This window comes from Ictalurus furcatus, chromosome 11 (assembly GCF_023375685.1).
Source record: "Ictalurus furcatus strain D&B chromosome 11, Billie_1.0, whole genome shotgun sequence".
NCBI classification, from domain to species: domain Eukaryota; kingdom Metazoa; phylum Chordata; class Actinopteri; order Siluriformes; family Ictaluridae; genus Ictalurus; species Ictalurus furcatus.
In genome coordinates, this window is record NC_071265.1 from 24,858,497 (window position 1) to 24,883,758 (window position 25,262).

Genomic DNA, 25,262 nt, shown 5'->3' on the forward strand with positions numbered 1-25,262 from the left:
CCCGCAGCACGGGGAGAACATGCAAACTCCACACACACAGGGCCACGGTGGGAATCGAACCCCCGACCCTGGAGGTGTGAGATGAACGTGATAACCCTAAGCCACCGTGCCTCCCAGGTGCAGCTTTTTACATATGTAATATTAAAAATATGTCCCGGTCATTAAAATAAAAAGGCAGAAAGATTTTAGCTCATTTTGACTGCTGCCTCCAGAACCTCTATTCGCTCCTACATTTTTGGGTCTTGCAATCGGTTGAACCAAACCCTCTGATTCCAATTATATTTTTTATTAGGTCCCCCAGGAGGAGGAACTTTAGCTGCAGTCGCAGCTGGTTAGTGTTATGGACCCCCATCTCCTTTTTCACCCATTTTAGCTAGATGTTCTCTAAAGTGCTTGCTTCTTCTAGATCTATAAACAGAGAAAGGAAAAGGGACAGGTCTCTGTCTCTAGAACGAAATCTTTAACTTTAACAATCTTTCTCAAGATTATGCAGGTAAGATTGCAGTGTTACAGTTTGAGTGCCCGCTAATCTGTTTTTTTCCTTCCTAGCTAAATAAAAGACTTGTTTGATGTCCTCTTTTCACATCCTCTTTTCTTCTCATTTTATGGTTTGCTCATAAAAAAGTTTCTCGTCCAGTAATATTCTCTGGATAATTACAACTATAAAACTTAATTTATTGTTAAACTGGTTTTGCACCCTTTGTTCTTTCAATAAAACCTATTTTCTCCTCTATTCTTCTGTCCTATCTTTCTTTTATTCACCTGAAGTTAAGGATTGAGTTTGAGTTGCAATAATATTGTTTATTCAAAACTGGTATTGGTACTTTATTGTCACTGTTATGTCAATGTAGTAAATAACTTTTCGTATTTCAATATGCACAGTATTACTATTTCAGTAAACTAAATTTTATAAGCATGTAAACAGCATCATCTACAACAAACCCATAAAACTGTTACAACTAGGTGGCAGTAGTAATGCATAACATTTGGATTTTGGATTTTACTGTTACACACAGGGTTATAGTCAAGGCTGCCACTGTCGTGTCTAAGAGAAGTCCAAGACCAGGACTAGATGAGACTGAACGAAGACCATATCTTAAGGGGGCTGAGGCCTAGTCAAAAATAAACATCAGTACGTATGCAGTAGGCATGATTTCTGACAATGAACTTGGACAATGCATATTTTGTGTAATAATAGCTGATCATGCTGCAAAATTATTTTACCATATGAGTTTTCATGTAACACAAAGATCTAAGGCTTCACTTTTAAAAGTCTGATCATTTGAATTCAGCTGATTATGTTTTTTAAAGTGTGGGGAAAGTTGTATAATTGAAGCACAGTGGCGTGAAAGGGGAAATGTCATGATTGTGATAACAAGAGAGTTAGATAACAAAATAAACAGCAAACAAAAAAGATGTTCTGAAACAACAGAAATGAAACTGTAACCCGTGTTAAACGCTTTACGCGGTTCACACATGAGAACTGGCCAGCACCTCTTATGCAGCCGAAAGAACGTCATGGTTTACTCATAGCACAATGTGTCAACAGCACAGGAAGTTGAAAACCATGTTAGCAGAAAAGGAGGAAGCTACACATTGGGCAATAATTACTAGATGCAGCATTACAAGAGCCTTTAACAGCTACCATCTTCACTTTGCACTAGGACATGTAACAGTGAACAGTTTCCTGATAAACATCTCGAAGACATCTGGGGTAGGTTGCAGCATGGTTTCCTTAACGAGCTTTCAAGAGCAAATGTTTACTGATAGAACAATATAGTAGTTTTATGTAAACTGGAGATCTTTTATAAACTTTTATAAATTCTTTTAGTAATTTGAACATTTATGTTGATGTAGTGAATGTCAGGAAAGACCTTTTTTTCTAGATGATGTCTGCTTGGATGTAAGCTTTGTTTTAGCATTAAGAAAGGTCCTAATTAATGACTTGTGAATGTCAGATTGTTTTACATGTGATAAGCATTTTGCTTTAATTACTTTAGTTTAGGCAGGAGTCTTAGATCATCCTACTACTCCCTATGTGCCACCAAAATGTGGATACAATGTCATATGTCCAAAAATGTAGTAGCAATGGTAATTTTCTTTTATCTAGCAATGCCAATATCACATTAATGTAACATGGAAACACCATGTTAATGAATATGATTATTATTAATAGCAAACACCATTAATTGTGTTTCACATTATCAGAGCACAAATCTACCACAACAGATATACTTCGGATTAAGTATGAAGCTCTGCATCAGGGGCCCTCCACACCACTCAACACCAACCCCCAACACACACACACCTTATATTTCTGTTGCTCGGCATGCATTAGAAGCATGAGTCATAAACTTAACCTTTAACATTCACTGGTTCCCATTTGAAGTGTAGTCTTATAATGCAGTATTAAAGGCACCTCTGAGTAGGCACACTTATTTTTATGTGATTACAGGGCAAAGTGTGAAGAATCATGTCAAGCAGAAAGCCTAAAAAGGGCCAGAAGCTTGGCTCCTCTCGGCGTTTCAAAAATCGTAACAGAGATGCTGAAGAAAAAGAAACTGATGATGGATTCCCAGACCCTGGAAATGAGGAGCATGACACAGTTTCAGAAAACCAAGCATCTAATGAGTCTTCAGTGCTTCATTCGGATCAGCCAGTTATAGCTTGCACCAACCCAAACACTTCAGTCTTCGAAGTTACTCCTCAGCCACAGTCACGGGATTTCATAGATCTGTTGGCACAAGCTGAAGTAACAACTAAGAAAAGAAAAATGGGATCAACTCGCAAGAGCAACAGAAACTTTAAATTTGAAGGAATTTACGAGGATGAACAAGAGCACAGAGTGCAGCTAAGCGAAGGTGCTATTGATGAGCAAGGGGTGACTGTAGAAGCACCCATAAAAGAGGATGGAGGCAAAGAAAACCAAACAATTCTATTGGACTGTGCACCCAGTCAGTCTTCAGAACATGAAAGCTCCATCGAACATAAGAAGCATTTGGCCCTTGGTACCATCATGCATGAGGAAGACGATCGCAAAAATGTCAAACACCAACATTTAGAAGCAGTCCTACAAAGCAAACCCATGGACATCTCTTCTTCTGAACTTAACCAATCCAAGGAGGCAGAATTCAGTCAAGATTTAATACGTACCGCACTTGATTTCAGTATTGTCACACCAATCAAATGTAATGTGCCACTACAGGAATTAGATGAATCTTTGCAAGTATATCATCAAATGGACACTTCCAGTGAGCCAGCAGCCTCCTTACCAAACACCACAGGCCAGAAAAGCATGGTAGATACAACTTACTCACCTCTTAATGATAACAGAGAAGAGAGACACCTAATGCACAATGATAAGCCATCTATGCCAGAGCACATGGTGCACAAAACAATGGATGATCAATCCAGTTTAAATTTTAGCATTAGAGACAAACAAGAAGATAAAAAAGAAAGAGAAGATGTAAACACACTAGAATGTTGTAGTGCGGAAAATACAGAACAAGATGAAGTTACTGGATTACGATCAGCCTCTTTGATAAATGAACATGAGCATGGGAATCAAGATGACAAATTGGCTACAGTTATACGGCAAAATGCTAGTACCAAAGCAAGCACAGAAGATGAGAACATAGTTGATCACCTCCTTGAGCATAAGGATGACACTTTAAAGCTAACTAAGGAGAACATTGACAAGTCTGAAAGTACAGAATTCAGAGAGGACCTTGAGGAGTACAAGGAGGTAAGTGTGGTTGGGGATAGAATACACAATGATTCAGATGAAGGGGTGGCTGCAACAAACCTAAACCAAGCAATGGAGCCAGACAGAAACATAATTTCACCCCTAAAGCCGAACGATCAAGAAGTAGGAACATCTTCACACCAATTCCTTTCATATGAATTAAATTTCCAATGTGACAGTGAAATTAAATGTTACAGAGAAGAACAAAATGATCTTTCTGAGGCCAGATGTTGGACAGGGGAAAGCAGTGCAGATGGAGAGGTAGGCATGTGTTATGATGTAGAAGAAAAATATAGAGATATAGGGGCAGAGAGAGAGGTGGAGAATGATGACATGCAGTCTACAACTTCAAATCCGTTGTTATTGTCTAAAGTAAGTTCAACAAATATGTTAGATTTTGTCACTGAGTCTGAATTAATTCCTGCTGAAACACTGTATGAGGAAACAGAAACCAGCAGCCAGACACACAACCTTCAACATATTGAATTGGAGATGCAGTCAAAGGAAGGCACTTGTTCTGATCAGATGCTTAACAAAGTCATCAAAGATAGATCTGAGCTTTTAGACATAGAAACTGAGGTTATTGAGGAGGAGAAAAATGACATAAAGGAAGAAATAAATGCTGGTTCCACAGAAATCTTTACTAAGGAGGACTTTATAAGAGTGGATGATGAAAAGGATGGCATGTCCACATTTATGAATGAGTATGAAATGGAATCAGTCATCACAAATATGCAAGATTATGCATTTACAGACCAGGTATCCATGGTAGTCAAAGAACACGGTATTGAAAGTCCTGATAAAGGAAGTGCCAGCCCAGTTCATGCTTATCCTACAAGTGACACAATGGAACTCATTCCTGAAACACAAGTCAAATTAGACATGCAGGTGTCTAATGCCATAGCTGTACCTGGTCAGAAGCAAACCATGTCTGAAGAATGTCTAGTAAATCCAACAAACAGAGAATCAGAATTAGAGCAATTTGAAAGCATATCTCCAATTGTTTACATACAGGAATCAAGACTGGGTCAGGATGATGCAGTACCAGAAAATGTGAGATTTAGCCCCTCTGAGAAAAAACAGATAGATTCAACTCAAATGAGTTTTAGTGGACTGATCTCAGGAGGTGACCAGAAAGACAGTTATAATGCTATGAAGGAAAGCATGCAGGGACAAAGATTAGAAGAAAGTACACCAATCTCAGAGGACGGAACACTCAACTTCACTCCTGAAACATGTTATCCCCAGTCTTCAGCATCACTGAATATCAGGGAACATGACGCAGGAATAATAGATGAACATGTGATTAAAAGTGTGGTTAAAAATGAGAACACAAACACTTCACAAGAAAAACCTCAGCACATCTCAACAGAAGAATGTACTGTACTTGACAGACAGGATGAGGAAACAGTAATGGTAAAAAAAATTTGCAGAAGGGTGGATACCACTCATGTATTATTATCAGATCTGGTTGACAGTGAGGTCCTCAAAATTGAAAGCAGAACAGAAATGGTTGAAAGTATCGCACAAAATGAAGAAGCAATATGGGAGGGAGGCAAGAATGGTCAACCTATATCATTACAAGAGCTTCATCAAAATAATTATCCAGATATGAAATTAGGACAGTCCAAATCATCGGAATATACTGAGTTGGTTACTGTTACAATAAATACTGATCAGCTCATAACTTCTGCTGAGCCAGTGGATGCAGCTGAAGAAGCTCAAGTGCCAGTGGTAAACATCCTACAAGCTACCACTACTCCTATTCAAGAAGAAGCTCATATGCTGATTAGCACAAACAGTCACAGAAGAAAAATGGGATCAATACGCAGGTCTCTTGGAGGACAGAGAGAAGAAAAAAACAAAGATGAGGATATGTATGAAGAGGAGAAAGAAATGGCTTTTACAGATAGATCTACGTTATTAGGCCCAGAAAATGGAAATAGTAAGGAGAAGAATAATGATAAAAGAGAAGAAATAAATGCTGGTCCAACAGAAAAGTTTACAAAGGAAGACTCACAATCGTCAAAACAACCTACGCATTCTGAATTATCCTCGCAAACTTTTTTATCCTCTCAAACTACCATTGAACATCCATCACCTGCAACAGAGCATCCTGATTTCAAGGAAAATGATGGAAATAGTATAGAGAATGTGGAAAATACAAATGCACAGATCCACACACAAACTCAAACTAAGAAAAAGAAGAAATTTGGATCAACACGAAAACCCCATGGAAGACACCAACCACATACTGAAGGAGAGGAAGAAGAATGGAAAGATCCAGAAAATACAGAAGTAACTGAACATCAAATCATAACTCAAACTGCTACTTCAAACCTGCTCACTGACCCACAAAATAATATTAGTGAGGTGTCACTTGACATTGTTGACTCACCAATGACAACTGAACAAAAAGAAATCATTAAATCAGAGGTTGAAATAGAAACTGTAGGGATCGATACACCACCTGCCATATTATCCACTGAAGCTGATCAGATAAACACTGTGGTCTCTGATGAGGTAAGCAATGCAGAAGGACTGACTGATATTACAGAGCCACATGAAAAACCAGGAGTGAATGAGGAGAAAGATGCAGAGTCAACTCTTTTAAATGAGCAAGTAATGGAACCAATCATCACAACAATACAGGATGATGCTTTCATAGAACAGGTGTCCCTAACAGTCAAAAATCATGCTAATGAGAGTCCTGATAATGAATGTGACAGTGAATTTAATACTCACTCGACATGTGGCCCAGTGGAGCTCATTCCTGAAACACAGGCCATGTCAGACATGCAAATGAACACAGAAAATATTCATGCAGTTGTATCTGATCAGAACCAAAACATATCTGAAGAACATCTAGAGAAAGCAATAAACAGGGAGCAAAAAGGTACCGACACTGGGGTTGTTGCAGAAGAGAACAATGATACAAATGAAGAAATAAATGCTGGTCCTACTGAAAACTTTATGAAAGAGGACATTGCAACAGTATGTTCACAACAACATGTGCTTTGTGAAGTATCCCCTCAAACCTCTGATCTGGGTTTACCTACTATCGAACATCCATCACCTGCAACAGAGCATCCTGATTTCAAGGAAAATGATGGAAATAGTATAGAGAATGTGGAAAATAGAAATGCACAGATCCACACACAAACTCAAACTAAGAAAAAGAAGAAATTTGGATCAACACGAAAACCCCATGGAAGACACCAACCACATACTGAAGGAGAGGAAGAAGAATGGAAAGATCCAGAAAATACAGAAGAAATTGAACATCAAATCATAACTCAAACTGCTACTTCACACCTGCTCAGTGACCCACAAAATAATATTAGTGAGGTGTCACTTGACATTGTTGACTCACCAATGACAACTGAACAAAAAGAAATCATTAAATCAGAAGCTGAAATAGAAACTGTAGGGATCGATACACCACCTGCCATATTATCCACTGAAGCTGATCAGAAAAACACTGTGGTCTCTGATGAGGTAAGCAATGCAGAAGGACTGACTGATATTACAGAGCCACATGAAAAACCAGGAGTGAATGAGGAGAAAGATGCAGAGTCAACACTTTTAAATGAGCAAGTAATGGAACCAATCATCACAACAATACAGGATGATGCTTTCATAGAACAGGTGTCCCTAACAGTCAAAAATCATGCTAATGAGAGTCCTGATAATGAATGTGACAGTGAATTTAATACTCACTCGACATGTGGCCCAGTGGAGCTAATTCCTGAAACACAGGCCATGTCAGACATGCAAACCAACACAGAAAATATTCATGCAGTTGTATCTGACCAAAATATATCTGAAGAACATCTACAGAAGCCAACAAACAGGGAATCAGAACCAGAGCAATGTGAAAGCACAAGCCCATTTGTGCAGACACCGGAATCAAAATCGTCTCAGGTTGATGTGATAAAAGAAAATGTGGAATTTCACAGCTCTGAGAAAAGGAGGAAGATGGGTTCAACTCGAAAGAGTCTTAGAGGGCAAATCCCTGGAAGTGACCAGAAAAACAAATATGAAGCACTAAAAGAAAAAGAAAATATACAGGAACAGATCACAGACCAAAAAGGTACCGACACTGGGGTTGTTGCGGAAGAGAATAATGATACAAATAAAGAAGTAAATGCTGGTCCTACTGAAAACTTTATGAAAGAGGACATTGCAACAGTATGTTCACAACATGTGCTTTGTGAAGTATCCCCTCAAACCTCTGATCTGGGTTTACCTACTATCGAACATCCATCACCTGCAACAGAGCATCCTGATTTCAAGGAAAATGATGGAAATAGTATAGAGAATGTGGAAAATACAAATACAGAGATCCACACACAAACTCAAACTAAGAAAAAGAAGAAATTTGGATCAACACGAAAACCCCATGGAAGACACCAACAACATACTGAAGGAGAGGAAGAAGAATGGAAAGATCCAGAAAATACAGAAGTAACTGAACATCAAATCATAACTCAAACTGCTACTTCAAACCTGCTCACTGACCCACAAAATAATATTAGTGAGGTGTCACTTGACATTGTTGACTCACCAATGACAACTGAACAAAAAGAAATCATTAAATCAGAGGTTGAAATAGAAACTGTAGGGATCGATACACCACCTGCCATATTATCCACTGAAGCTGATCCGATAAACACTGTGGTCTCTGATGAGGTAAGCAATGCAGAAGGACTGACTGATATTACAGAGCCACATGAAAAACCAGGAGTGAATGAGGAGAAAGATGCAGAGTCAACTCTTTTAAATGAACAAGTAATGGCACCAATCATCACAACAATACAGGATGATGCTTTCATAGAACAGGTGTCCCTAACAGTCAAAAAGCATGCTAACGAGAGTCCTGATAATGAATGTGACAGTGAATTTAATGTTCATTCTACATGTGGCCCAGTGGAGCTCATTCCTGATACACAGGCCATGTCAGACATGCAAATGAACACAGAAAATATTCATGCAGTTGTATCTGATCAGAACCAAAACATATCTGAAGAACATCTAGAGAAAGCAATAAACAGGGAGCAAAAAGGTACCGACACTGGGGTTGTTGCAGAAGAGAACAATGATACAAATAAAGAAGTAAATGCTGGTCCTACTGAAAACTTTATGAAAGAGGACATTGCAACAGTATGTTCACAACAATATGTGCTTTGTGAAGTATCCCCTCAAACCTCTGATCTGGGTTTACCTACTATCGAACATCCATCACCTGCAACAGAGCATCGTGATTTCAAGGAAAATGATGGAAATAGTATAGAGAATGTGGAAAATAGAAATGCAGAGATCCACACACAAACTCAAACTAAGAAAAAGAAGAAATTTGGATCAACACGAAAACCCCATGGAAGACACCAACCACATACTGAAGGAGAGGAAGAAGAATGGAAAGATCCAGAAAATACAGAAGAAATTGAACATCAAATCATAACTCAAACTGCTACTTCAAACCTGCTCACTGACCCACAAAATAATATTAGTGAGGTGTCACTTGACATTGTTGACTCACCAGTGACAACTGAACAAAAAGAAATCATTAAATCAGAAGTTGAAATAGAAACTGTAGGGATCGATACACCACCTGCCATATTATCCACTGAAGCTGATCAGATAAACACTGTGGTCTCTGATGAGGTAAGCAATGCAGAAGGACTGACTGATATTACAGAGCCACATGAAAAACCAGGAGTGAATGAGGAGAAAGATACAGAGTCAACTCTTTTAAATGAGCAAGTAATGGAACCAATCATCACAACAATACAGGATGATGCTTTCATAGAACAGGTGTCCCTAACAGTCAAAAAGCATGCTAACGAGAGTCCTGATAATGAATGTGACAGTGAATTTAATACTCATTCTACATGTGGCCCAGTGGAGCTCATTCCTGATACACAGGCCATGTCAGACATGCAAATGAACACAGAAAATATTCATGCAGTTGTATCTGACCAAAATATATCTGAAGAACATCTACAGAAGCCAACAAACAGGGAATCAGAACCAGAGCAATGTGAAAGCACAAGCTCATTTGTGCAGACACCGGAATCAAAATCGTCTCAGGTTGATGTGATAAAAGAAAATGTGGAATTTCGCGGCTCTGAGAAAAGGAGGAAGATGGGTTCAACTCGAAAGAGCCTTAGAGGGCAAATCCCTGGAAGTGACCAGAAAAACAAATATGAAGCACTAAAAGAAAAAGAAAATATACAGGAACAGATCACAGACCAAAAAGGTACCGACACTGGGGTTGTTGCAGAAGAGAACAATGATACAAATAAAGAAGTAAATGCTGGTCCTACTGAAAACTTTATGAAAGAGGACATTGCAACAGTATGTTCACAACAATATGTGCTTTGTGAAGTATCCCCTCAAACCTCTGATCTGGGTTTACCTACTATCGAATATCCATCACCTGCAACAGAGCATCGTGATTTCAAGGAAAATGTTGGAAATAGTATAGAGAATGTGGAAAATAGAAATGCAGAGATCCACACACAAACTCAAACTAAGAAAAAGAGGAAATTTGGATCAACACGAAAACCCCATGGAAGACACCAACCACATACTGAAGGAGAGGAAGAAGAATGGAAAGATCCAGAAAATACAGAAGAAATTGAACATCAAATCATAACTCAAACTGCTACTTCAAACCTGCTCACTGACCCACAAAATAATATTAGTGAGGTGTCACTTGACATTGTTGACTCACCAATGACAACTGAACAAAAAGAAATCATTAAATCAGAAGTTGAAATAGAAACTGTAGGGATCGATACACCACCTGCCATATTATCCACTGAAGCTGATCAGATAAACACTGTGGTCTCTGATGAGGTAAGCAATGCAGAAGGACTGACTGATATTACAGAGCCACATGAAAAACCAGGAGTGAATGAGGAGAAAGATGCAGAGTCAACTCTTTTAAATGAGCAAGTAATGGCACCAATCATCACAACAATACAGGATGATGCTTTCATAGAACAGGTGTCCCTAACAGTCAAAAAGCATGCTAACGAGAGTCCTGATAATGAATGTGACAGTGAATTTAATACTCATTCTACATGTGGCCCAGTGGAGCTCATTCCTGAAACACAGGCCATGTCAGACATGCAAATGAACACAGAAAATATTCATGCAGTTGTATCTGACCAAAATATATCTGAAGAACATCTACAGAAGCCAACAAACAGGGAATCAGAACCAGAGCAATGTGAAAGCACAAGCCCATTTGTGCAGACACCGGAATCAAAATCGTCTCAGGTTGATGTGATAAAAGAAAATGTGGAATTTCGCGGCTCTGAGAAAAGGAGGAAGATGGGTTCAACTCGAAAGAGTCTTAGAGGGCAAATCCCTGGAAGTGACCAGAAAAACAAATATGAAGCACTAAAAGAAAAAGAAAATATACAGGAACAGATCACAGACCAAAAAGGTACCGACACTGGGGTTGTTGCGGAAGAGAATAATGATACAAATAAAGAAGTAAATGCTGGTCCTACTGAAAACTTTATGAAAGAGGACATTGCAACAGTATGTTCACAACATGTGCTTTGTGAAGTATCCCCTCAAACCTCTGATCTGGGTTTACCTACTATCGAACATCCATCACCTGCAACAGAGCATCCTGATTTCAAGGAAAATGATGGAAATAGTATAGAGAATGTGGAAAATACAAATGCAAAGATCCACACACAAACTCAAACTAAGAAAAAGAAGAAATTTGGATCAACACGAAAACCCCATGGAAGACACCAACCACATACTGAAGGAGAGGAAGAAGAATGGAAAGATCCAGAAAATACAGAAGTAACTGAACATCAAATCATAACTCAAACTGCTACTTCAAACCTGCTCACTGACCCACAAAATAATATTAGTGAGGTGTCACTTGACATTGTTGACTCACCAATGACAACTGAACAAAAAGAAATCATTAAATCAGAAGTTGAAATAGAAACTGTAGGGATCGATACACCACCTGCCATATTATCCACTGAAGCTGATCCGATAAACACTGTGGTCTCTGATGAGGTAAGCAATGCAGAAGGACTGACTGATATTACAGAGCCACATGAAAAACCAGGAGTGAATGAGGAAAAAGATGCAGAGTCAACTCTTTTAAATGAGCAAGTAATGGCACCAATCATCACAACAATACAGGATGATGCTTTCATAGAACAGGTGTCCCTAACAGTCAAAAAGCATGCTAACGAGAGTCCTGATAATGAATGTGACAGTGAATTTAATACTCACTCGACACGTGGCCCAGTGGAGCTCATTCCTGATACACAGGCCATGTCAGACATGCAAATGAACACAGAAAATATTCATGCAGTTGTATCTGACCAAAATATATCTGAAGAACATCTACAGAAGCCAACAAACAGGGAATCAGAACCAGAGCAATGTGAAAGCACAAGCTCATTTGTGCAGACACCGGAATCAAAATCGTCTCAGGTTGATGTGATAAAAGAAAATGTGGAATTTCGCGGCTCTGAGAAAAGGAGGAAGATGGGTTCAACTCGAAAGAGCCTTAGAGGGCAAATCCCTGGAAGTGACCAGAAAAACAAATATGAAGCACTAAAAGAAAAAGAAAATATACAGGAACAGATCACAGACCAAAAAGGTACCGACACTGGGGTTGTTGCAGAAGAGAACAATGATACAAATAAAGAAGTAAATGCTGGTCCTACTGAAAACTTTATGAAAGAGGACATTGCAACAGTATGTTCACAACAATATGTGCTTTGTGAAGTATCCCCTCAAACCTCTGATCTGGGTTTACCTACTATCGAATATCCATCACCTGCAACAGAGCATCGTGATTTCAAGGAAAATGTTGGAAATAGTATAGAGAATGTGGAAAATAGAAATGCAGAGATCCACACACAAACTCAAACTAAGAAAAAGAGGAAATTTGGATCAACACGAAAACCCCATGGAAGACACCAACTACATACTGAAGGAGAGGAAGAAGAATGGAAAGATCCAGAAAATACAGAAGAAATTGAACATCAAATCATAACTCAAACTGCTACTTCAAACCTGCTCACTGACCCACAAAATAATATTAGTGAGGTGTCACTTGACATTGTTGACTCACCAATGACAACTGAACAAAAAGAAATCATTAAATCAGAAGTTGAAATAGAAACTGTAGGGATCGATACACCACCTGCCATATTATCCACTGAAGCTGATCAGAGAAACACTGTGGTCTCTGATGAGGTAAGCAATGCAGAAGGACTGACTGATATTACAGAGCCACATGAAAAACCAGGAGTGAATGAGGAGAAAGATGCAGAGTCAACTCTTTTAAATGAACAAGTAATGGCACCAATCATCACAACAATACAGGATGATGCTTTCATAGAACAGGTGTCCCTAACAGTCAAAAAGCATGCTAACGAGAGTCCTGATAATGAATGTAACAGTGAATTTAATACTCATTCTACATGTGGCCCAGTGGAGCTCATTCCTGATACACAGGCCATGTCAGACATGCAAATGAACACAGAAAATATTCATGCAGTTGTATCTGACCAAAATATATCTGAAGAACATCTACAGAAGCCAACAAACAGGGAATCAGAACCAGAGCAATGTGAAAGCACAAGCCCATTTGTGCAGACACCGGAATCAAAATCGTCTCAGGTTGATGTGATAAAAGAAAATGTGGAATTTCGCGGCTCTGAGAAAAGGAGGAAGATGGGTTCAACTCGAAAGAGTCTTAGAGGGCAAATCCCTGGAAGTGACCAGAAAAACAAATATGAAGCACTAAAAGAAAAAGAAAATATACAGGAACAGATCACAGACCAAAAAGGTACCGACACTGGGGTTGTTGCAGAACAGAACAGTGATACAAATGAAGAAATAAATGCTGGTCCTACTGAAAACTTTATGAAAGAGGACATTGCAACAGTATGTTCACAACAATATGTGCTTTGTGAAGTATCCCCTCAAACCTCTGATCTGGGTTTACCTACTATCGAACATCCATCACCTGCAACAGAGCATCCTGATTTCAAGGAAAATGATGGAAATAGTATAGAGAATGTGGAAAATACAAATGCACAGATCCACACACAAACTCAAACTAAGAAAAAGAAGAAATTTGGATCAACACGAAAAACCCATGGAAGACAACAACTACATACTGAAGGAGAATGGAAAGATGTGGAAGATACAGAAGAAATACAATTCATAGATCAAGCAGCTAGTTCAGACTTACTGACTGAGCTACAGACTGCTATAAATGAGTTGTCACTTGATACCCTTGCACCATCCTTGAAAAGTGAGCAAGGTATGGATCCTACTCATGGCTCAATCACACTTATTCCTGAAACACAAGCTAGATTAGACATGCCAGTTGTATCTGAACAGTACCATATGATGTCTGAAGAACATCTAGAAAATCCAAAAAACAGAGAATCAAAAACAGAGCAATGTGAAAGCACATGCCCAGTTGTTCACATACAGGATTTAAAACTGGATCCGGATGATATGGCAACACAGAATTCAGGACATTCTGGAAACTCTGGGAGAAGGAAGAAGCTAGGTTCAACTCGAAGGAGTCTTAGAGTGATAAAAGAAATAGAAAACAGGCATGAACCAACAACAGAAGAAAGTACATCAACCTCAGAGAAAGATCTGAAACATCTAATCGAAACATCTCAATCCATACAAACACATTCTGAGCCACTAAATATCGTAGAACCTGGAGCAGAAAAAATGGGTTCAACTTGCAAGAATCTTGAGGAAGGACAGAGTAAATTGGAAGAATTGCAAAAAACTAAAGATTTGAACCCAAGATATTCTGGAGACATTGATAGTGAATACTTAAAGTTAGTAGTAAAAGAAGGCACAGTTAACCCTGATTCAAACTTCTGTGTCACAGAGACAAGAGTACAAGAGTATGAACCACAAATTCACAATAAACTTGATCAGTCAGACGGCTCCCTTCTTAGTGAGATAGAGTTTTACCTAAATAAAAGTTTTGAAAGTACCCTAAATACTACAGTTCTTAACCCTGATATATCAGAATTCTCAGAACCAATGTCTGAAGGCTCTCTTCAGCTACCATCATCCCAAGATCCCCAAATTCACATGGAACCAAGCTCCCCATCAAGAAGGAGAAAAATGGGGTCGAGTCGCAAGATATCTAGAAACAAGCATGCAGAAAACTTATCCAGTGAGGACAGAGGGTCTGAACAGGAAAAAGAGAATTTTGACAAGAATGATGCTAAAAATAGTGAACCTAAAAGAGAGGCAAAGACAGTTAAGGAAACTGTCATGGCAGAAGGCACAGAAGACATGAAAGAATCTGTTGAACTCATGTCTGAAGTCGAAGCTCCCTCTCAAATAAATGAGAGTAGTACAATAGCCACAGGGCAGCCGCTTCCAGAAGGTAGGCGAAAGTTTGGGTCCAGACGCACAGCAAAGGGAAGCAGTGGTCTAGGTGCACATGGTGATTATGAGAGCAGCCAGAAAAAAACAGATGTTCAAGTGACTAAGGATGACTTATGGGTATGCATGTAATATCTCTATTAATTTAAATAAGATTAATATTTTATCATGTTTACATATATATAAATCTAAATTCTTCTCCACATTTTATTTGTTTGAATTTAACAGCCTGTATTTCACAGGTCTCTGAACCAGAGAGCACACCAATCTCCCACCCAGTCTCTGAGCCTAGGTATTGATGATAATTCTCTAGCATTTTTATTATTTTTTTCTCAACCACATTTCCAAATGTCTTAACTCTAATCAATCTCTCCTTACTCTGGCTGTTATGCTCATTATGGATATGGAGAGATCGTCTGAATTGCACACACTGCAGGGACTGCCTGTTGTTTGTTCAATCATGTTCCGCCATTATCATTGTATGCTTTCTGTATTGTTTTTCTTCTCCAGACCAGGAACTGAAGAGGGTAGAAAAACCGTTGTGAGCGATACAAATGCATCTACCGGAGCTGGCCTTGGTTCTTTAGATAACATTAGGCAAACTTCACCATGTGTTGTAAGCACTGGAGGAAAACAGGAAATAGACTTTGAGCAATGGAATGAGCAAAGTGAGTGCAGAAATTAAGCTCCTGAAAAAAAAGTGATTGTGGCTATGGAGGTTGGGGTAGGGAATAGTGTTAAACAGCCTGTACAACCTAAACCTACTTGTATAGTTCCAGATTTTGGTGAAGCGGTATATAATGTTGTGATGGTGGGAAACAGCAGTGTGGGCAAGACGTCCTTCATAAAACGTTTACAGACTGGACAATTCACCCAAGACTACAGTTCTACTATTGGTGAGTCTGAGGATTTCGTTTAAATGCCTTGTAAGTGTTATCTATAGGTCCAAAACCGTGTTTAAATGTGTGTCTGTGTGTGCATGCCTTTATGTATTCAGGTGTTGACACCTTTGTCGAGACTGTTAGATTTGGTAGCAGAACAGTGAAACTGTATGTGTGGGACACAGCAGGTCAGGAGAGGTAAGAACACACCTGACAAAGACATGACTGAACAAAAATACCCAGTGTTTTTTTATTATTCATTTATGGAAATGTTGTAATCAGGTATCACAGCATCACTAAGCAGGTCTTCCACAAGGCCCAGGGGCTTCTGCTGATGTATGATATCACATCTTCTCAGAGTTTCCATGCTGTTCGTGCCTGGATCTCACAGATTCAGGTTAGTTTAGGGGGGGTCAGCATACAAATTCCATCGGATTAATCTTAAAAACCTTGAATTTCTTGAATGTGCCTTTCCATAAACACTTTGTCACCATTGTCAGAATGTACAATCAAGATATCCCCTTCTTCCATTAATTATATATAATCCTGCACAGGAAAAGGCTAACCCTGATGTCATCTTGATGTTACTTGCCAACAAAAATGACTGTGCTAATCGAGAAGTCCAGCCACAGGAAGGGGAGGATTTATCAAAAGTACAGTGATATAAATACTGACCATGCCACTTATCATCTGTGTAGACATTTGATTAGTGTCGATATGTCACTATCATCAATTCTTCTAGTCTACATAAGTACATTGCTGAGCTTGCATAAAATAAATTCATTTGAACATTGTTTCACTTTTCAACCAACACAGGAGTATAACATTCATTTTATGGAGTGTAGTGCAGCAACTGGCGAGAACGTGTCAAAATCTCTGAAGACTCTAGCATGGTAAGGCAAACAAAATGCATATTAACTCAGTTTTATCATTTTATTGTGAAACAACTTGCTACCTCTTTGTGTGTTTCTTATTATCACTAGGTTACTGGTGAAACAGAGAGTGAGGAAAGATGAGGAATACACAACATTACAGCCAAAGCCACAAAATAAGAAGTCAGGTTGCTGTTGAAAACACATTCGCTGTACACACACGTACACACATATACATATACACACACACACACACACACACACACACACACGCCTACATCTTTATCCATACAATTGATCAAATATATCAAATATATATATCATATATATCAAATATGGAATAATATAGAGAATATTATAGAAGGTTCACTGTATTTTTTTTTTTAATATTTCCATTGTCTTCATTCATTTTTAATCCATTTTTGTGCTGTTTATGTAGATCTAGATTTTTACATGCTTTGTGCTGTTCTATGCAACTTAACAATTCTGATGGAAACTAGTGGATAAAAGACACCCTGTTGCTGTTACTTTACTGTTACTTTACCTTACCGTTTCTTTTGTATTATCTTCCTGAATTCAGTGCAGGGTTGGATTAAGATCAGGGCAGTAAGTCGTATTATAACTGCATTTAGCAATGAGTCATGTGAAATATTGTGTAATATGTTGTGTAAACTTTGTGGTGTTCTTCAAAGATATTGGACAATATGAATTAAATATGAAACTGACTTAAATTAAGCTGAACTGGCTGAACTGAAATTAAGCTGTGGAACAAAAATGTAATTTATCCCAACCCTGGTATAATTCACATAATTCCACAATGTTTGTCGTTATGAGGATGGACCCCACACACATAAAATGGTCAAAACAACCAGGCTGAGAAAAAGTACAAAGACAATGAAGAAAACCTCTGCTGCCCATTGACTGTTTTGGACCCCTGTTACCACTAGAGGGCGGTCAGAGGGAATCAGATTGGTCAGGTTCAGCATATAGCCCAAAGTCCAGCCTATGTCAGTGTCCGCCACCTGTAATGTAAACATCACCGGTATTTTATATTCTAAGTTTAAGATCTACAATTTAAATTATTTTTGTCTAAATTTTACAGCAAAGTATTTTTATATACAATAAAACAGTGGCACTGATACTGTAATAATAAATGCCTCCATGTACTATTGCACTAACACAATTAGGGTGTCTGCCATATTGCTATGATTTTCTGTATTGCAAACCTGTTTTTGAAAGGAGATTTTATCCCAGCTGGTCTCAAATTTGTATCCTTTGAGGAGAATGACCATGATATAATGAGCTGAACAACAGTAATCTCTGAGGTACTTCTCCTTCACCTTTGGATATTCTGCTACAAGCTGAAAAAGGGGGGGGGGGGTATTTTAAGCACTTATACAAGATTGCTGCTTTTCCTATGCCCATTGGTAAACCCACAGTATGGTGAGAGATATGATTACTCACTGCCATCCAGGTTTTGTTGCAATAAGACTCAATGGTGGAATTGACATGAGACAACGAAGCCCTTGGTGCAAGACCAAGGAAGTCAAAGGTATAGAAGTATGCAGAAAAAGCCTGAAAATGGACAAGGATTTGATTTTGTTTTTGTTTTGTTTTTTTTTTAATCAGTACATAAAATTACAAAATCATTGCCATGTTAGGCATGCACACTAATCAGTTTCATAATAATCCTTCCTGTAAGGGCCTAGGTGATAAACAATACATGTTCCAGCCTAATACACTGAATCATTAAAGCTGATGAGTTTAATCACATCTTTCATCAGGGAATTTGTGCTGGATTTTTTTTTATATATGTTCAAATTGGCACTGAAATTTATCATTTGAATAATAAATCTAGAAAACAAACAGAAAACACTCACAAAAAACTCTCCATTGACAGGAGGTTGGTAAACTCCATCAAAGCCACAGTCTGGGTAAAGTGAACAGTTCGTCACATTTACAATCTTCTCTATCAGAGAGATACAGCGTGCAGAATCACCAGTCCCTATGAAAGTGACCTGTTCCGTGGGGTCATAAGGGGTCGGCTTGGCCACACAAGGTGAGTCGTAAATGTCTCTCAGCTTTACCGTCAGATTGTAGCCCTTGTGATAGCATGGATGATCAACAACAAAAGGGGTGCTAGTAGTCTAGAAGGAATTAACAGCCACAGATGATCTTAGCTCATTATAACTGTAAAATTTATCAGTTTATGATAAAGCTTCAAATGATATCCCAAACAATCTTGTCTCTTTACTATTAATAGCATTTAATGTAATTAATCCTCACACTATCAGAAGTTACAACAGGTCAAGAATTTATGGTCAGCTCAATGTATTAACCTTTACTGTATGTAGTGATTGTATGACGGCAGAAATATTTCTTTAGAGGCAATTGCAGGTAGAATTGCACTGCTTTCGTAGCATTTTGTTCACCATTTCTTTCTAACATCAGAAATCTGAGCACTAACCTTCTGAAGATATGCCTGGAGTTTCTTCAAGGCTTGATCTTTGCCATAGCACAGGTAACTGTGTGTGTACAGCTGGTACCTGTAGCTATAGAGCTGGAGGTCAAAAGCAGACTGTGGGTCTTTAACTGGATCTTTTGGTATGAAGGAAATCTGTGTGGATGCACCACCTAAGTCCAGAGCTCCAAAAATATTCCCAGCTTTAGGGTGAATCCATTTACCATTAAATGCATACTGTTTTGAAAGAAAATAGATTGGACTTGTAGATTCATGCAAATATCATAATGAAATCCAATCATTCAAGTTATATTATAGATATACATTTTGTACTTGTAATAAAGTAACCCCTACCTTAATGAAGCCCTCCAGAAGATAATTGATGGTGATCCAGCCATAGGCTCCCTCCTCCATACCAGTGATAATTCTGGCCCCACGAAAATCAAAGGGATAACTCTGCATAGTTTTGGTCACCTCACTAAGTATTTCGTCTGACTGAGTTTTGTTCTGTAAACTGTGGAACATAGTAATAATGATATATATTACATATGATTTTAATAGATATATATATAATTTTAACACTATATGACCAAAAGTTTGTGGACAAATGACTATCACAACCATATGTGCCTTTTGAACATCTTATTCCCTTTGCTGTTATAATAACCTCCAATCTTCTCTGAAGGCTTTCCACTAGATTTTGGAATGTGGCTTCACAAACTATGTCTTCATGGAGCTTGCGTTGTACACAGGGGCATTATCATGCTGGAACAGGTTAGTTCCAGTGAAGGGAAATTGTAAAGCTACAGCATACAAAGATATTCTATACAACTGTGTACTTCTTACATTGTGGCAACAGTTTGGGAAGAACCATATATGATTGTGATGTCAGGTGTCCATATACATTTGGCAATACAGTGTATGTTAGCTTTAACATTACAGGGCATCAATTCAGTGACATTAATTGAGATTATTTGACATACAGTCATGGGGAAAAATTTGTACACCCCATGGAAATTATTGTTTTTGTTGTTGTTTTTTTTACATATTTGGACAAGCAAACATTTGATCCTCTTTGAAACAGTGCCTATTAATAAAGGTGTTACACACAGTTTAAATAAAAAAGAAACAGATAAGTCAGATGCAAAAAGTAAATACACCCCTACATTTATTACACTTTCAAATCCATATCAAAGAGTGCTTGAAGATATTGTGAGGCCATCTGTCCAAAAGTTGAAGTTGAACTTTCAGAAAGTGGACCTTTCAACAGGATAATGATCCTAAGCACACTAGCAAATCCACCAAGGAAGGGTTATAGTTATGGAATGGCCTAGTCAAAGCCCGGATTTTAATTAAGGAAAACTTCCTTAAGTAGAAGACATATTCCAGCCAGTGAAGGAATATACTCTTTAAAGCATCTTAGACTAACAGACAACACCACAGCATTGTTGAATTTTCAAATCTGATTGGTCAGGAGGTGCTAATTAATATTTTATTACAGCATGGCCCTGACAATAGCAATAGCAAAATAATCAACAACGAGTGGTGTCACGATTCAGAATTCGAGGTGGATGCAAATGCAGACTATAAGTGTAAAGTTTAATAAAGTATCCAACAAAGCACAACAAAGACAAGCTAAAAGTGATACATAGAGACAGAACAAGCAATGCAAGACCACTAGTGCAGTGCAGTACAGGTGAACAGGTGAAATGAGACATGTGACATGATGGGAAACGTAGATTCTATTCCTTCTCCGATATTACATCACAAGTGGTATGTTGTGTGAGTGGTAAGTTTTTGATAAAAATTTTGCCCCTTATTTTCTCCCAAATTTGGTCACCTGCCAATTCCCATCCACCAGCCACCCATCACACAACAGCCAACATCATTATTTCAAACTCCTGCTCATACTGCATCACAACGCAGTGTAACCCACTCAAAGCAAAACACTATCTGCCCTCGTCCACATGCAGGAGCTCAAAGATGCTCACGGCTAGTGTTGCTATGTGATTGACAGGGGGGAGAATGTATGAGAGTATGCCATCCCTCCCACCCAGAAAGCATGGCCAAATTTACTTCTGGCTGCAGTCGGCTGTGGCATCATCAAATGAGTACTTTTTTATTATTAATTACAGTACATAACATCATGCTGTATAATATTTCTTATTATGAGATTATTATATAACAAAGACAATACCATTAAACATACTTCTAGATAAATTGGCTAATTTCAACCTTAAAAGTTATTTAACTTATTCCATTGGTAGGTATTATTTTTGCTTCTTTCTAGATAAATGCTTGAAATAAGCATTCCAGCTTGAAGTGAGTAAAAAAAAATATCTAGTAATATGCTTAATAATCTTATATTTGTTTACAATCAATCTAATAAAAAGAAATAGTTGCTTATATTCAATATATTTTTACTTGCTATCACTGCTTACTTGCTAGTTACATTTATAATAGTGAAACTTTATACCACTTTATAGCCGCTATAAACAGTTCCCTCAATTTCTCTTGAAGTTACTAAAACAAAAAGGCAGCTTGTTTATATGTTTTTCTTTGTTAAATGTTATTATAGAAACAATATCATATTAGAATTACCTGTCATTCTAATCAGTAATAGCATGCCGTTTGTTTTATTTGAGTATTCATTATTGACTGGTGATATAATATCTCTCTCCACGGATATATTTCTTTGCATTTAGACACTGCATAATGTACGAAGACATTTTATTTTTATGTTTACACACTTAACCAGCATAAATTACTGTATGCAGGACAGACTCTGAGCATTTAATTCCATAATATACTGAGAGCCCATCCTTCAGTAAATATGTAACAAGTCATACTGGATTCTATTTGCGTTACAGTAAGACGTTTATTTTTTTATGGCATATGTGCATCGGTAAAGCAGGTGACAGAAAGTCTTTTTTGTAGTGTTTTTTTTTTTTTTTTTTTAGCTCAAGACAGCTTCTAGCACAATAAAATCCAGGAGCCCTGGATTTTCATTATTTTCTAAGGTGTGGTTCCCAGTTTTGAATACATAAACAACAGAGACATTGAAGTAGCTGAAGGCTTACAAGACAGGCTTTGCAGCTTTCCCAGTTCAACACAGGCTTTCCCAGTTCCCATCGCAGTGCTTCCCATAGGAAGCTTTGTCTAAGTTTTAGAAATACTTTAAATAGCTACTCTTTACAATTTCAACATTTATACAACCCCTTTGCCTTAATGTTATGCACATAATATCAGATTATCACACTTACTTCAATACAAGTTAGCTCTTTTCATAGTTACAACAGCCAGGGTTACCACATGTTTGCACCTAATCAGTTCATTATAATCAGTTCAGTACCATCATTTTTTGTTCATTTTCTTGAAGCTGGCTACATTCAAACACTAAACGTGTTTTTACTAGCATGTGCCAACTCTAGAACTGAATTATAAGTCTTGTATGGTGGCACTACTTGTATTGTTCTCCGCTTGATATATCGCTTTGCTTGTATTTCCTCACTTGTATGTCGCTTTGGATAAAAGCGTCTGCTAAATGAATAAATGTAAATGTAATGTAATGCCAACATTTGCATGTGCATGTTAGGTCTACCCAGTCTGCACTCTGTTTGTATGTAAAAATTTTTTTAAAAAAAATTAAAAATAAACAAACAAACAAAAAAAAAGGAAAATATTTGTATTTATAATTATACATACACTAATTGCATTTTAAAAACAAGAAAAGGCAGTTCAAGAGTTCAAGTGCCATATACTGCAGATAAAGGTGACTTGACTTGAAGTGACTTGCCTTTTTTTACTCTTCACTGTGTGAACAGTGGCAGATGATCAGTCCTTTAAACCTTAAACTCAAGTCAAATAAACCAAAAGATTAATAAGGGAGTGATTCTCACCTGAGAAGCCTCATGCCTGCTGTGGCTCCCAGGTAGGCTGGTGTTGTCCTTTGCTGACTTGCAGGGACTATTGCCATTGCAATATCTAAGCATTCTCTTAAGCTCTGTCCAGCACCAGGAGGATTTGTAACATAACTGGATATACCATCACCTAAAAACAGAGAATTATGTCAACCCATTGTTTTTGGTGAATTAGTATGACCACAGATGGGGAAAATCTTTCAAAAGTACTGTAATACAGACAAAAAATGGCATCATTTTGGTAATAGCAACAGATATTCTACCAATTTCTACCTTTCACATCACAGGTTAGAGTCTGAGAGACGATTCCTGTGTTGTTTTCTTTGTTCCCTGGCCATTGATACAGGAAGAGGGCTGTGTGTGAGGAACCTGCATCAAACACCATCCCATACTGAGAAAATCAGACAAAAATGAACTCACTTTCGTTACAATTAAAGCGTTCGTATAATGATAATGTTATATAATGTTAATATGAAAACTTTGAACCATATGGCTTCTGTTAATATAAACAAAAAACGGTTTGACCTGTGTTGAGTATGGTAGTTCCGCTTTCTGACGATTAACAATGGTGAGGATTAGTGCAATGATGGACATGCATGCTATAGCTACCACTGCAACCCCTAGAAGAACAGGTTTTAACTGCAGCCTCATATCTCTGAACAAACACACACACACAAGCATCCTTTCAAAGCTGGGGCAAATTCAACATAGAAAAATAAATGACCTACAGTTTGTGTTAAAAATGATGAAATTCTATGGCTTTTAAAGTATTCTTTCAAAACGCCCGTGTCTATATACAGTGTTTTGTTCTTTCAAATATTTGATCATCAGCTGTAACATACAAACAAACTTGGACTCCACAATGAGTCAACTATGAGTTAACTATTAATCCTGAGTACAAGAGAACTATGCTAGTAAAATACTGATAGGAATGTTCAACAGTACGTTAGTGACAGACGATAGAGAAAATAAATATTTTCTTACCCTGTGTAAACCTTGTGTAATCCCTGAGTGATACGAGAAAGCACATTCACGCTAGGCAAACTTGGTACTATAGGCAAAATAGCACAAAATCCTGTTCACACCTTCACTTGACAAACATCTTCGGACAACTGAATGAATGCTTCCTCTTTCCCAGGTAGCTTCCAACTAATCACAAAAACACATGGACACACATGTACACACCCTGCTGGCTGCCTCAGGTTAGGAGTATTGTTCCCATTATCTACTGTAATGTATTCACTTCATCCATGAATTATTATTTTATAATAGCAGAACAGTTTTACTCTGAATAATCTAAAAAAAACAACAACAACTATTTGTAACATGTTAAATATAAAAAGTTTTGAACATCTTATTGATATTGAACTGCCCACACTGCTCGTAAAAAAAAAATTATAATAATAAAAAAAGCTTGACAGATTTTACATGTAACCATTATATAAACTATTTACTACATACTACTGTATATGCCAGTTATGTATCATCTTTGCTGTAATAATACAGGAAAAGTTGAGAATCATGTTTTGGAAAGAAATGTGCCTATAAATGGGTTTAAGAATATACATGTTTTACAATAATGATGCAGAATTTTCAATATCTAATATCTAATTGATAACTGATTATTTCATATACTGTATGTATTGACAGATCAGAGAAATGTTATAATTCTTGCAGTGAACAGAGCCATCAGGCATGTTATCCTTATTTCTATGGTGATAACTTTGATTTGGAAAACACAATAATCTCATATGTCCTTTCAATCAGCTCACCTCAGGATCCCAATTAACATTCCACAAAAGGTTTCCTCTTACTGGTCTACCTTCGACACAAAGAAAACCGTAATCTCGTCCTGTCATGCTCAATTATGAATTACCGCTGAAAAAAGGGAACGGTGTGAAACGTATCATGCACCAGATTAAATTTCCCATATGAATACACTAATCAGGC

At 37.8% G+C, this 25,262-nt stretch overlaps 2 protein-coding genes across 3 annotated transcripts; one reads left to right on the forward strand and one right to left on the reverse strand.

The window, feature by feature from the left end:
• The first annotated feature begins 1,615 nt into the window (after positions 1–1,615).
• On the forward strand, positions 1,616–18,111 carry rab44 (RAB44, member RAS oncogene family). Its single transcript, XM_053635979.1, has 10 exons — positions 1,616–1,714; positions 2,456–15,298; positions 15,421–15,470; positions 15,689–15,846; positions 15,952–16,074; positions 16,176–16,257; positions 16,342–16,456; positions 16,614–16,712; positions 16,876–16,952; positions 17,043–18,111. The coding sequence occupies exons 2-10, from the start codon at positions 2,474–2,476 to the stop codon at positions 17,128–17,130; spliced, it is 13,617 nt and encodes a 4,538-aa protein (XP_053491954.1). The 5' UTR covers positions 1,616–1,714; positions 2,456–2,473; the 3' UTR covers positions 17,131–18,111.
• On the reverse strand, positions 16,979–24,819 carry entpd8 (ectonucleoside triphosphate diphosphohydrolase 8). 2 transcript variants are annotated; one of them, XM_053635980.1, is made up of 10 exons: positions 24,297–24,819; positions 23,838–23,932; positions 23,586–23,703; positions 23,292–23,442; positions 19,747–19,906; positions 19,399–19,629; positions 18,812–19,078; positions 18,396–18,506; positions 18,158–18,292; positions 16,979–17,953 (listed from the first exon to the last, which is right to left on the reverse strand). In XM_053635980.1, the coding sequence occupies exons 1-10, from the start codon at positions 24,340–24,342 to the stop codon at positions 17,759–17,761; spliced, it is 1,509 nt and encodes a 502-aa protein (XP_053491955.1). In that variant the 5' UTR covers positions 24,343–24,819; the 3' UTR covers positions 16,979–17,758. The 2 variants fall into 2 exon arrangements, with proteins under 2 accessions (XP_053491955.1, XP_053491956.1); XM_053635981.1 differs by having other exon boundaries at positions 23,838–23,967; positions 24,297–24,817.
• Positions 24,820–25,262: the final 443 nt, after the last annotated feature.